The sequence below is a fragment of the Coregonus lavaretus genome (assembly GCF_964263955.1).
Source record: "Coregonus lavaretus genome assembly, chromosome: 36".
Classification (NCBI taxonomy): domain Eukaryota; kingdom Metazoa; phylum Chordata; class Actinopteri; order Salmoniformes; family Salmonidae; genus Coregonus; species Coregonus lavaretus.
Genome location: NC_140023.1, coordinates 14,803,424 through 14,817,110, shown reverse-complemented (window position 1 = coordinate 14,817,110; position 13,687 = coordinate 14,803,424). Strand labels below are relative to the sequence as shown.

The 13,687-nt window shown below is 46.6% G+C and overlaps 1 protein-coding gene across 1 annotated transcript in view; it reads left to right on the top strand.

The window, feature by feature from the left end:
- The window catches only part of LOC311110647 (neurotrypsin-like), a gene marked incomplete at its 5' end in the record, with an annotated part of 34,637 nt that extends 29,524 nt beyond the window's left edge, over positions 1-5,113 (top strand). Inside the window, 6 exons of the mRNA XM_084153188.1 lie at positions 115-329; positions 513-654; positions 808-1,086; positions 1,833-1,955; positions 2,438-2,718; positions 2,880-5,113. Of these exons, the coding sequence (XP_084009314.1) occupies positions 115-329; positions 513-654; positions 808-1,086; positions 1,833-1,955; positions 2,438-2,718; positions 2,880-3,199 (1,360 nt within the window). The 3' untranslated portion in view covers positions 3,200-5,113. The remainder of the gene's footprint in view (positions 1-114; positions 330-512; positions 655-807; positions 1,087-1,832; positions 1,956-2,437; positions 2,719-2,879) is intronic.
- Between the last annotated feature and the right edge of the window lie 8,574 nt (positions 5,114-13,687).

Here is a 13,687-nt window from a genome sequence, read left to right as displayed (position 1 = left end):
GTGGGTCTACAGGAGTCCTTATATGTACAAATACAATGTACTGGTCAAGTGAATTAGGTTTAACTGTAGTAATATTGTAGTGATACTGCAGTAAGGGCGTGTTTGGTCCAGCAGAGGGCGTGCAGAGGTAGCGTCAGACGGGCTGTACGGGGAGGGCACAGGGCTAATCCTGCTGGATGAGGTGCAGTGTAAGGGCTCAGAGGGCACCCTGCTGGCCTGCAGGCACGCCGAGTGGGGACGCCACGACTGCTCCCACAGCGAGGACATAGGGGTACGCTGTGAGAGGGGGGGAGAGACCAATGAGGTGCCAGGGCTGCCACGCATCACAGGTAGGCCTCACTGTACTCACTGTACCCACTGAGACCTCATAAGACCTCAAATCAGAATTGCTATCTACATATCTCGGTTAGATGTCTATCTTATCTGGTGAATATGGCAAACAAAGTCAAATTCAATATTGTTATTATGGTAATATATTGTGGTTTATTGATGGTTCTCTGTTCTGGCCCCAGGCCCTCTGGTGCGACTGGTTGCTGGAGAGAGCCGGAAGGAGGGACGTGTGGAGGTGTTTCTGAATGGCCAATGGGGGACCGTGTGTGATGATGGCTGGAATGACATCAATGCTGCAGTGGTCTGCAGGCAGCTGGGATTTGTGTAAATATGGATTCTCTCATGTTTGTCACTGTATCATATATCCTTTCCCTCATTTGCGGTATACTTCATATCTCACAGCCAAGTATGTGGTTACTGGTTAGAACCCTGTGGTTTCCCATATTCAGATTCACATTCCCTGTGTCTCTTCTTCAGTGGGGTGTCCAAGGCTCGCTCCATGGCCTATTTTGGAGAGGGACAGGGCCTCATCCACCTGGACAATGTTAGGTGCACAGGGTCTGAGGCGTCCCTGGGGGAGTGTCCGGCTGAGGGAGAAGACGCCCATGACTGCCGGCACAGTGAGGACGCAGGGGTGATCTGTGACTACGTCCCCGAGCCGGTGGGGGACGGCGCCATAATAACGCTGACCTGTGGCATGAGGCCAAACACACAACGACGCAGGAGGAGGATTATTGGTGGGGACAAGTCAATCAGGTACACTGGTGGAATAAGTACCCAATGGTCATACTTGAGTAAAAGTGAAGAAACCTTAATAACTCAAGTAAAAGTGAAAGTCACCCAGTAAAATACTACTTGAGTTAAAGTAAAAAAGTATTTGGTTTTAAATATACTTAAGTATCAAAAGTAAATGTAATTGCTAAAATATACTTAAGTATCAAAAGTAAAAGTATAAATCATTTCAAATTCCTTATATTAACCAAACCAGACTGCACCATTTTCATGTTTTTAACCAGGGCCACACAGAGACAGTAGGGATGATCAGGGATGTTCTCTTGATAAGTGTGTGAATTGGACCTTGTTCCTATCCTGCTAAGCATTCAAAATGTAACCAGTACTTTTGGGTGTCAGGGAAAATGTATGGAGTAAAAACTACATTCTTTTCTTTATTAATGTATTGAAGTAAAAGTAGTAAAAAATATAAATAGTAAAGTAACGAACAGATACCCAAAAAACCTACTTAAGTAGTACTTTAAAGTGTTTTTACTTAAGTACTTTACACCACTGACACTGTATTTACACACGCACGCACACACATATATACACACACACACACACACACACACACACACACACACACACACAAACAGATTCTGAGAGGTTATATTACTGTATGACTGCATATATATATGCAAACACATACACAAGTCAAATCATAACATCCTCAAATCAACCATGATCTATTTCTAATAATGTTCTCTCTCCTCCCCTTGGTGTGGTAGGGGGGACTGGCCTTGGCAGGTGTCTCTGTGGCTCAAGTCCCGGTCCAAAGGGAACCATCCACTGTGTGGAGCCACGCTCATCAGCTCCTGCTGGGTCCTGACTGCTGCACACTGCTTCAAGAGGTGGGCCACAGAGACATCTAGTGCCCAATGAAGGAATTGCAGTGACTACATTATAAAAAATTAAGAGTGTAGCATACAGTTATATATATATGCCATTTAGCAGACGCTTTTATCCAAAGCGACTTACAGTCATGCATGCATACATTTTTGTGTATGGGTGGTCCCGGGGATCGAACCCACTACCTTGGCGTTACAAGCGCCGTGCTCTACCAGCTGAGCTACAGAGGACCACGTATGATCTATATGTACATTTGATCAAATACTTTATCTATTTCAATAATTTTATCAAATCTTCTTAATAAGAGATTGATGTCATGTCACTTATAAGTGATACTTGTATTGTATCTTTTCAGCTCAAATGTGTTTTTCTTGGCAGGAGATAATCAAGTCTTCTTTTCAGCTTGGCTTCAACTTCCTCAAACCTTAATTCCCTCTCTCACCTCTTCTCTTTTTCCTCGCTCTGTTCTCTCCCTCTCTCCTAGGTTTGGCAGGGACCCATCTCGCTACGTGCTGCGACTGGGTGACTACCACACGGAGGAGAGGGATGACTTTGAGCGCAGCCTGTCCCCGGAGCACATTGTCATCCACAGGAAGTACCACAACCAGGGCTGGGAGTATGATATCGCCCTACTCAGGCTGAAGGGCACCGAGGGCAACTGTGTGGCCTTCAACCCTCATACCAACTCAGCCTGCCTCCCTGCGCCTGGCAACAAGTGGGGCAAGAGGCCGGCCGCCTGTGTCATCACAGGGTGGGGCATCACAGGTACTGACCATGAGCCTCTCTGTTACGGAGAGTTCCTTGTGTGTTTACATTGGAATCAGCCATTTGATCTGTTCTTTGCTCAATATTTATATGACAGAACATTTCCATATATTTTCTCTCTGTCATCCCTCACTTTCTCATTCTCTCTCTTGCTTTCTCAGACTCGGAGTACTCCCGTACTCTGCTGCAGGCCTGGGTTCCCCTGCTGCCCTCCTCGAAGTGTAAGAAGCGATACGGAGAGCGCTACACCAGCCGCATGCTGTGTGCGGGCAGCCTGTCAGACCGTCGGCGCGTGGACAGTTGCCAGGGTGACAGTGGTGGTCCCCTAGTATGTCAGGGGGAGGGGGGGCGCTGGGTGCTGACGGGCGTCATCTCCTGGGGTCATGGCTGTGGTGACCCCTCTTTCCCCGGGGTGTACACGCGGGTCAGCAGGTTCCTGCGCTGGATTGACCATGTCACCAACAACCCTCCGAAGATCTGATGCTGCCACCATGCCAGTGGATAGCCAGTGTTATCATATGACTTTGGGGTCGAGGGGGGGGTGGGGGATTAAAGGAGCAGTGACCGGTTAGAGAGGGTTACCACACCCTGGTATCTGCTCCTGGTCTCACCCACATCCAGCAGAGTGCTTTTAAGTCCCTTTTTTTCCCCCTATACTCGGAGAAGCCTGTAAATGGCATTGTGTATTCTTAATTGTGTGGAATTACCACTTTGACGAGAGCATTTAATGCACCAGAAAGCCAGACTGCATAGGTGAATGACATTGTACTAGAATGCATGCCATACTATCACACTGCAACACCTGTGAATGGCCAATTAATGGTGCCAATGGGAGTAAGTCTATTCAGGAGCGTTAGGTGGAGTATCTTTAAGGTACAAGATTGTATATGTACAGTACATACAGACATGTGGCTTTTAAAGGAATATGGTTTCATGAACATTCCAGTTGTTCATGCATCATAACTTATACCTATACTAATGTGCTCCACTCTTGATTGAAACAATTGGTCAAATTGGTCAGCGTACAGATCGCTGGTTTAGACCATAGGAGAGGCATGAGTGGGCCTTTATGAGGCTCTGTACATGTTGCAATGATGACATGGCTCACAATGGCTTAAATGATGTCCCACCTGTTTGCCTGCCTACCCACAGTATCTATCTGTCTACCACTTTCTCTTAGAAGCTGCACTTGTGCATCCCTACTATCAGTGTTATGTGAAGCCAGAGGGGTGTGTGTGTGTGTGTGTGTGTGTGTGTGTGTGTGTGTGTGTGTGTGTGTGTGTGTGTGTGTGTGTGTGTGTGTGTGTGTGTGTGTGTGTGTGTGTGTGTGTGTGTGTGTGTGTGTGTGTGTGTGTGTGTGTGTGTGTGTGCGTGCGTGCGTGCGTGCGTGCGTGCGTGCGTGCGTGCGTGCGTGCGTGTGTGTGTGTGTGTGCGTGTGTGTGAGAGAGAGTGTGTGTGTGAGTGTGTGTGTGTGTGTGCATGTGTGCACTGTCAATAAATTTTTCATACAGCATCTCAATTCAGGCCTTAGACCATATCTTTGTGTTTTTGTCTCAAGTTGCAGTGCAATTGCCAAATGTTCAATGCAATCTTCTCATCATTCTTATAATTTATTGACACACATTAACACATCTTACAGACTTACAAAGCCTACACAGTGCTTATCGTAACATTTGTTCCATGTTTTACCTGGTTTCACCTGGTCACATTCCACTCTGAACTACTCCTTAATACCCCCTGTACAGTTGATAAAATGTTATTCTACAAGTTACACTGAACATTCAAACGTTATTTTGTTATATGGGGCTTTCAGTCACATGACTGCATGTTTTTGATTATCACTGAACAGTACAACTAGTTATTTTGTGATATAATTTTATAAACCTGTCATTTGTTTTTGCACACAGTATTTTGACACAAAATAAAGTTGCTTTCTATACTTCCTTTAGAATTCTGAAATGCTAATCTGTAAGTGATGAAAATGAGTTACATAAATTTGGATGCCAAGTTAAATTTTGTTAGTTTAAAATGATTAAATATACAGTGAGTATACCAAACATTAGGAACCCCTACTCCATTATTGTATATTCAGTGTATACGCAATATTTTATTTCAAATGGACTGCTAGAAAGTTATTATTGGTGAGTGGAGTGGAAAATTCCCTTTTCTAATGTGCCATAATTAAAAATAAATATTAGACAGTATGCCAAAGTAAAAGCAGCAAATAATCTTCAGACTCGATCCTGCCACCTTTGCTCCAGAATGCTATAGGTCTACTGTAATTGCATATCTTCATGCATATCCTGTAAGTACTCTGTATATAATACCTTGAATGTTAATGTGAATATACTGTATAATGTGTTTTTGAGAGGTGTCATTAAATATCTGCATCACACTTGTGTTTCATAACTATTATGTGGCAGGGGACTCCAAGGAATATCACTCAACCTGCTCAGTATTAGAGCTCTAATGACAATTTTCCATGTCTTATTCATCATGACTGTCACGTTCGTTTAAGGACGGGTCAGACCAAGGCGCAGCGTGATATGCATACATGTTTATTTACCGATAAACACACGACAAAACGAAACGTGAAGTCCTAAGGCTAACACAATACAAGCCTCCAACACGGAACAAGATCCCACAACCCATGAATGCCAATAGGCTGCCTAAGTATGCTCCCCAATCAGAGACAACGAGAGACAGCTGCCTCTGATTGGGAAACACACCCGGCCAGATCACAAACATAGAAAATACAACATAGAACATTCACACCCTGACTCAACATATAAGAGTCCCCTGAGTCAGGGCGTGACAGTACCCCCCCCCCCCCCCCCAAAGGTGCGGACTCCGACCGCACAACCTTTACATAACAGGGTAGGGGCCGGGTGGGCATTCCGCCTCGGAGGCGGATCCGGCTCCGGGCGTGACGACCACATACTCTCCGCCTCCCTGTTGCACCCCTGGTCTGGTCTGGACCTCGGCGCGCTGCTTCCCCTCTCCTTCCTCCCACGATACTCCAAGCCCTGTCTGGACCCTGGTGTGGGAGACCCCGAACCTGGAGAGGAGCTGACGTCTGGGTCTGGACTGGAACCGCTGACCGGAGCTGGACCGGGCACCGGTGGAGCGGACACGGGCCGTGCCGGACTCAACACACGCACCCATGGTCTGGTGCGAGGAGCAGGCACGGGCCGGACCGGACTAGGAACACGCACCACTGGCTTGGTGCGAGGAACAGGCCGGGCCGGACTGGCGACACGCACCACTGGCTTGGTGCGAAGAGCAGGAACAGGCCGGGCCGGACTGGGAACACGCACCACTGGCTTGTTGCGAGGAGCAGGAACGGGTCGGGCCGGACTGGGAACATGCACCACTGGCTTGGTGCGGGGAACAGGAACGGGCCGGGCCGGACTGGGAACACGCACCACTGGCTTGGTGCGAGGAGCAGGAACAGGCCGGGCCGGACTGGGAACACGCAACACTGGCTTGGTGCGAGGAGCAGGAACGGGCCGGACCGGACTGGCGACACGCACCACTGGCTTGGTGCGAGGAGCAGGACTGGGTTCCTTTATTAACCCCCGCTCCTTCTGCTGCCTAATCAGCTCCTCTCTCCGTGCCTCCACTATTTCCTTCTCCCTTTGAGCCTCCTGTAGCGCCTCCCTCTGACCGGATAACTCCTGCTCCCTCTGAGCTAACAGCCCCCGTAACATGGTGGCCTCCTCTCTTAACCTGCAGATCCGCCCTTTCACGGCCTCCTGCTGCCTCGTCGTCCACCCCGTTCTTGGGGTTGCCTCTCGGGTCTCCGTTGTCGGCACTGTTGGCGCCGTTTCTCCTCTCCTACCCGGGCTTCCTCGTTCACCCAGGATCCTTTATCGGCTACACTCTCCTTCATCGCCTCCCGATAACGGACGGCCTCCTCCTCTGTAATTTTCCCCCAACCGAGGAGGACATCTACTAAGGTTACCTCCCGTTGAGTCCCAGGCGTTTGCTCCTTCTGGGCACGCTGCTTGGTCCTTGTTTGGTGGAATCTTCTGTCACGTTCGTTTAAGGACGGGTCAGACCAAGGCGCAGCGTGATATGCATACATGTTTATTTACCGATAAACACACGACAAAACAACAAAACGAAACGTGAAGTCCTAAGGCTAACACAATACAAGCCTCCAACACGGAACAAGATCCCACAACCCATGAATACCAATAGGCTGCCTAAGTATGCTCCCCAATCAGAGACAACGAGAGACAGCTGCCTCTGATTGGGCAACACACCCGGCCAAACATAGAACTACAACCTAGATCACCAACATAGAAAATACAACATAGAACATTCACACCCTGACTCAACATATAAGAGTCCCCTGAGTCAGGGCGTGACAATGACATTGTCCTATAGCCTACTTTTCCTTGAAGACACCTTGGGTATAGGCAGATGGCAGAGGTTTCAGCACATGGAAAATTATGTTATTATTTCAGTAGGATTATGCTGGGAGATTGATTTGCAACTTGAAACCCTCTCCTGTACTTTACTCTGAGAGTGTTTCAAGATAACAGTCAGAAAATAGTGCTGCATGAATACTTTCTTGTTTTACAGTATGTCAGTGGTGTGTTTGCAGTGTTTATAGAACAAACTATAATGAATTGGAATGTGACCAAGATTGGTATTGTAGGTGCTTAACTGCTACACATTCACATTTGTTGCACACTGTTGCAATACTACCTGCACAAGAGTAATCGTTGTTGTTGACAGAAGTAAACTTTCCTAAACTAAACTGGCACTCTGGCAGGGGAGCAGGCCCATTGAGCATCTGAAGTTACTTGCTATGTGCCTGAAGTGTGTCAGAAACAAAGACAGACTACAGAAAGGGAATCCAGGCTGGGTCTTCCTAAACTGCTACTAGGCTTGCTCTGTGAACGTTAGAGACGCTCCTTTTGAAACTATTCTCTCATTCCTGTGTGTATATTCAGACTGCTGGCAACTTCTTAGGCCTTGGATTAGCTTTCTGTTTTGCATTAGGCAGCTTTTTATTACCATGGCAGATGCTATAAGGAGCAAAACCACTGATAGGCTACATTGAGAGGGGGGAAAAACGGACATCAAAACACCTATATTTAATACTGAGTTGCTTGACACACATCAAAACTGGCCAATTTATCAAATAGAGGTCATGGTCATTATCACCACTCTGACATCATAAAGTACTGTCAACCATGTTTACCACTTCACACACTTCTCAACCGACTATTAGATTATTAATTGAATGGTGCAATAATTGTTGAATTATTTTGGGTGGCTAGTGAACACATGGTCCATCGATGATATGCATGAAACAATAGCCTGAGTAAGCAAAGGAACAACATGGACATTCTCTATTGCATAACATGTTTAGAGCGTAAAAGGTTGTCAAAACCAATTAGGCTATGAATGCAGACAATCATAATTAATGTTGAAAAAAAATGTTTTGTTCAAAGGGCAATTGTTGACTACTCTGAAAGCTGAGTGGATAGAGTTGTGAAAAGGGTCAACTTTGGTGGTTCGGTGCCTATACCCCTATCTGTATGGCCAAATGAGAGCTTGACTCCAGCGAATACGAGGCAGAGGTTAAAATCATCTGTTAGAGGCGACAGAAACTGATACACTGATTGTAAAGATGGTGGATTTTGTGGCGTTTATTGCGTGATAGAAACTGGACATAATTGAATGTGCGGAAGATTTCTGGGTCTGGAATTAATAGCAGAAGCATTGCAGGGAATACTGACTGAATATATTCCCTCCCAGGCCACTGAGACTGTGAAGGAATGTGATTTGGACTGTGACGGAAGGAGTACAATGTTTTTTTATGGTTTTATTTTTGTAGTTTGTGTGATGTCGTTTTTTCCCCACACCCTTTCCTGCAATGGACCTTTTTCCCCAGTTTACTACTCATACAGTAGGTGGTGGCATGCACCTCTAATGTTTGCGGACCGCCATAATACCATAGAAGAAGAAGAAGAAGAAGAAGAAGAAGAAGAAGAAGAAGACTGCCTTGCTGAAGCCTAAAAGAGCAGAAAAGCCATCTGAGGAGCCAGTTGGTGCAACGTTGGGAGAGATGGCGGAAGTGGATGCAGAGTTCAAATCAAGTAGCATGTCGAGCAAAGTTGGTGGAGATGAATGTCCTGAATGTATTTGGCCAAGGCAGCAGCTACTCTTCCTGGGGTCCGGCAAAATTAAGGCAGTTATACAATCTTTAAAAACATTACAATACATTCAGAACAGATTTCACAACACACTAAGTGTGTGCCCTCAGGCCCCTACTCCACTACCACATATCTACAACACAAAATCCATGTGTACGTGTGTGTATAGTGTGTATGTTATCATGTGTGTGTATGCATGTGTCTGCGCCTATGTTTGTGTTGCTTCACAGTCCCCGCTGTTCCATAAGGGATTGTCACGACTTCGGCCGAGGCTGCCTCTCCTCCTTGTTCGGGCAGACTTCAGCGTTCGTTGTCACCGGAGTACTAACCACTGCCGCCCCAATCATCATCACAATTGTCTTGTCTCGTTATCACACACACCTGGTTCTAATCCCCTAATTAGTCAGTGTAATAGTGTTCCCTCTGCCCCCTTGTCCTTGTGGGTGATTGTTTATTGTGAGGTTAGTGAAGCTCGGTGGAGCTCGTGTATTTTGTTCGAAGGGAGTATTTTCCTGTGTGCCTTGTATTTTCCAGTGCACCTGTTTTGTGCCCTGGAGTGTGTTTGACGCAGTTCTGCGTAAACCTGTATTTTGCGGATTAAAGCCTGTTATTCTGTGATTTACCCTCCTGCCCCTGACTCCTTCAACACCACCTCATCACAGAATCACCCACCCAAATATGGAGTCAGCGGGAGAAGAGCGCATGCCTGGAGTCGTGGCACGGGTCCAGGAGCATTCCACGATGCTGGCCAGCTTAGGGGAAGTGATGGATCGGGTTCTTCAGGTCATCCAACGCCTGGAGAGGAGAGAACCCGATCTGTCGAGACCAGCTGGCCAACCTGATCCAGCCACCTACACCCCAGCACCCGGAGGGATCCAGATATCCCGACCACGGGCATTTGATGGGACGACGGCGCAGTGCCAGGGATTCCTCCTCCAATTGGAGCTTTACTTCGCCAGCATCAGGCTGGAACCATCGGAGCAGGAGAAGGTGTCCATCCTCGTTTCCTGCCTCTGTGGGAAAGCCCTGGTGTAAACCAACGCGGTGTGGAACAAAGGAGGAGCCGCATTGGAGGACTACAGGGAGTTCGTTCACCTCGTTGGCGGGTGGGCGACTGGTCCATCTGAGGCAGGAGACGAGGACCGCGCAGGACTTCGCGTTGGAGTTTCAGACGCTGGCAGCGGGGTCCGGGTGGAACGAGCGGGCCCTGATCGACCATTTCCGGTGCCATCTGCGGGAGGACGTCCGACGGGAGCTAGCCTGCCGAGACACCATGTTATCATTCAACAAACTGGTGGACATGGCCATTCGTTTGGACAACCTGCTGACAGCCAGAGGACGTCCTGGTAGGGGTCTGCCCGTTTCCACCCCGGACAACTCGGATCCCAAGCCAATGGAGCTGGGTGGAGCCGCCGGCTGAGAGAGCGGAGGAGGACAGCGACAGTGCCACTCTGGTGGCACGAAGGGACAATACACTACATGTCGTAGTCAACGTTCTTTTGGGCCGGGAGGCGGCAGGCAGGGAACTCACGCATCACCCCAGGTATCGAACACCCACACTTGTTCAGAGCCCTCTGCTGCGCACTGTACCCTACCTATCCACTTTCCCGATCTCATGGTAGTTCCACAGTGTAAGGCGCTAGTTGATTCAGGCGCAGCTGGGAACCTTATGGACAGGGCATTCGCACGCCGTCAAGGCATAACATTGGTTCCCCTATCCATTCCACTCCCCATCAGAGCACTCGATAGTCGACCAATAGGGTCCGGGATGTTACGGAAGTCACGATACCAGTCACCATGATCACCCAGGAGACTCATTTTAAGCAGGTTATTTTTTCGATTATTGAATCTCCTGCTTTCCCTGTGGTATTAGGTATCCCTTGGCTAGCACTCCACAACCCCACCTTCTCATGGCTGCAGAGGGCTCTCACGGGGTGGTCGCGAGAGTGTCAGGGTAGGTGTCTAGATGTTTCCGTTGGTGCAACCACGGTGGAAAGTCCAGACAGTACCTCCACCGTGCGCATTCCCCCTGAATACCTCGATCTGGCGCAAGCGTTCTCTAAAACGCAAGCAACTAAATGACCACCTCATCGGGTGGGGGATTGCGCGATAAACCTCCGGGTAGACGCTGTACCTCCCAGGAGTCATATATACCCCCTGTCACAGGATGAAACGGTGGCTATGGAAACCTATGTCACCAAGTCCCTGCGCCAGAGGTATATACGTCCCTCCACTTCACCCGCCTCCTCGAGTTTCTTCTTTGTGAAGGTCTGTGCCCGTGCATTGATTATCGACCACTGAACAGGGAGACGATAAGATTTAGTTATCCTCTCCCCCTCATTCCTTCGGTGATTGAATCAATGCATGGAGCGCGCTTCTTCACCAAATTAGATCTCAGGAGTGCGTACAACCCTGGAGTGTGTTTGACGCAGTTCTGCGTAAACCTGTATTTTGCGGATGAAAGCCTGTTATTCTATGATTTACCCTCCTGCGCCTGACTCCTTCAACACCACCTCATCACAGGTGTATTTGTATCTGTTTTTAAATTTGATTCTACTGCTTGCGTCAGTTACCTGATGAGGAATAGAGTTCCATGTAGTCATGGCTCTATTTAGTACTGTGCGCCTCCCATAGTCTGTTCTGGACTTGGGGACTGTGAAGAGACCTCTTGTGGCATGTCTTGTGGGGTATGCATGGGGACTGTGAAGAGACCTCTGGTGGCATGTATTGTGGGGTATGCATGGGTATGAAAATGTATGCACTCACTAACTGTAAGTCGCTCTGGATAAGAGTGTCTGCTAAATGACTAAAATTGTCATGAATGTTGAGAGACGGGTCAGACCAAGGTGCAGCGTGGTATGCGAACATGTTTATTTTATACTGGATAAACTCTGACAAAACGGCAATGAAACGTGACGTCGGAAGGCTATACACAAAATAAGCCAAACACACCGAAACACAAACAAGATCCCACAACCCAGGCAGGAAAACTGGCTGCCTAAGTATGATCCCCAATCAGAGAAAACGAGCGACAGCTACCTCTGATTGGGAATCACACCCGGCCAAACATAGAAATACAAATATAGAATTTTCACATATAAATACACACACATGATATTCACACCCTGACCAAACTACCTCGAGAATAACAGTCTCTCCAGGTCGTGACAAAAATGTATAATGTAAATGTGTCTGAGCTGTGTGCTAGTCGTTTAAACAGACAGCTCGGTGCATTCAACATGTCAATACCTCTCACAAATACAAGTAGTAATAAAGTTAGTCTCTTTTCCACTTTGAGCCAGAAGAGATGCCTTTAAGAGTGTGCTCCTAATCTCAGCTCGTTACCTGTATAAAAGACACCTGGGAGCCAGAAATCTTTCTGATTGAGAGGGGATCAAATACTTATTTCCCTCATTAAAATGCAAATCAATTTATAACATTTTTGACATGCGTTTTTCTGGATTTTGTTGTTGTTATTCTGTCTCTCACTGTTCAAATAAACCTACCATTAAAATTATAGACTGATATTTTTTTTGTCAGTGGGCAAACGTACAAAATCAGCAGGGGATCAAATACTTTTCCCCCACACTGTATGTCTTTCCTACGCACGCCTTTCCTATGCACTTCTCAGTAGTTGGTATTTAGACTTACCTTATGCAGGTGTGTAACGGCCTTTGCCGGCGTGGTTCCCTTGCGCGCGCTGAATAAATGTAATTCAACCGCTGGAAACCCTCCCACTAGCTGGCCAACAGATTTGCTTTTGGAGTTTTATTCAACAGGGTTCATCTAAAGCCATCCCTTTAAATGTGGTGTACCTTTAATTAGAATTTTCTCAACAGACTAACTAAACCATACGGAGAGAACAATTCAGAAAATTAGGGATCAATGAAAGAAAGCCATGTAAAGACACGCATATTCAAATCAAATCAAATCAAATTGTATTTGTCACATGGACAGCGCAACAGGTGTAGACCTTACCGTGAAATGCTTAGTTACAAGCCCTTAACCAACAATGCAGTTTTAAGAAAAATAAGTGTTAAGTAAAAAATAGATAAGTAAAACAATAAAAAATTTAATAAAATGACAAATAATTAAAGAGCAGCAATAAAATAACAGTAGCGAGGCTATATACAGGGGGTACCGGTACAGAGTCAATGTGCAGGGGCACAGGTTAGTCGAGGTAATTGAGGTAATATGTAGAGTACCAGTCAAAAGTTTGGACACACCTACTCATTCAAGGGTTTTACTTAATTTTTACTATTTTCTACATTGTAGAATAATAGTGAAGAAATCAAAACTATGAAATAACATATGGAATCATGTAGTAACCCAAAAAGTGTTAAACAAATCAAAATAGATTTTAGATTTTAGATTCTTCAAAGTAACCACCCTTTTCCTTGATGACAGCTTTGCACACTCTTGGCATTCTCTCAACCAGCTTCACCTGGAATGCTTTTCCAACAGTCTTGAAGGAGTTCCCACATATGCTGAGCACTTGTTGGCTGCTTTTCTTCACTATGCAGTCCAACTAATTTACAGGTCCTAGTTATGTAAATAACTGTAAATAAACCATCTGAATTGGGTTGAGTTATAAAATAAAAAATTGGGGTTTGATTCATCTTGAAAGTTGCCATATTCAATTGTTCAATCCATGAAATAGTGTACAATGGGTTGAACAGTAGTCATTTAAATCTACCCTAATAATCCTCACTAATCAATGAACTGTGATGATTGATGACTGTCCAGTTGTCGTGAACCGTGCTCCAGGCTCCAGGTTTAAACTGCTATGTCTGCAT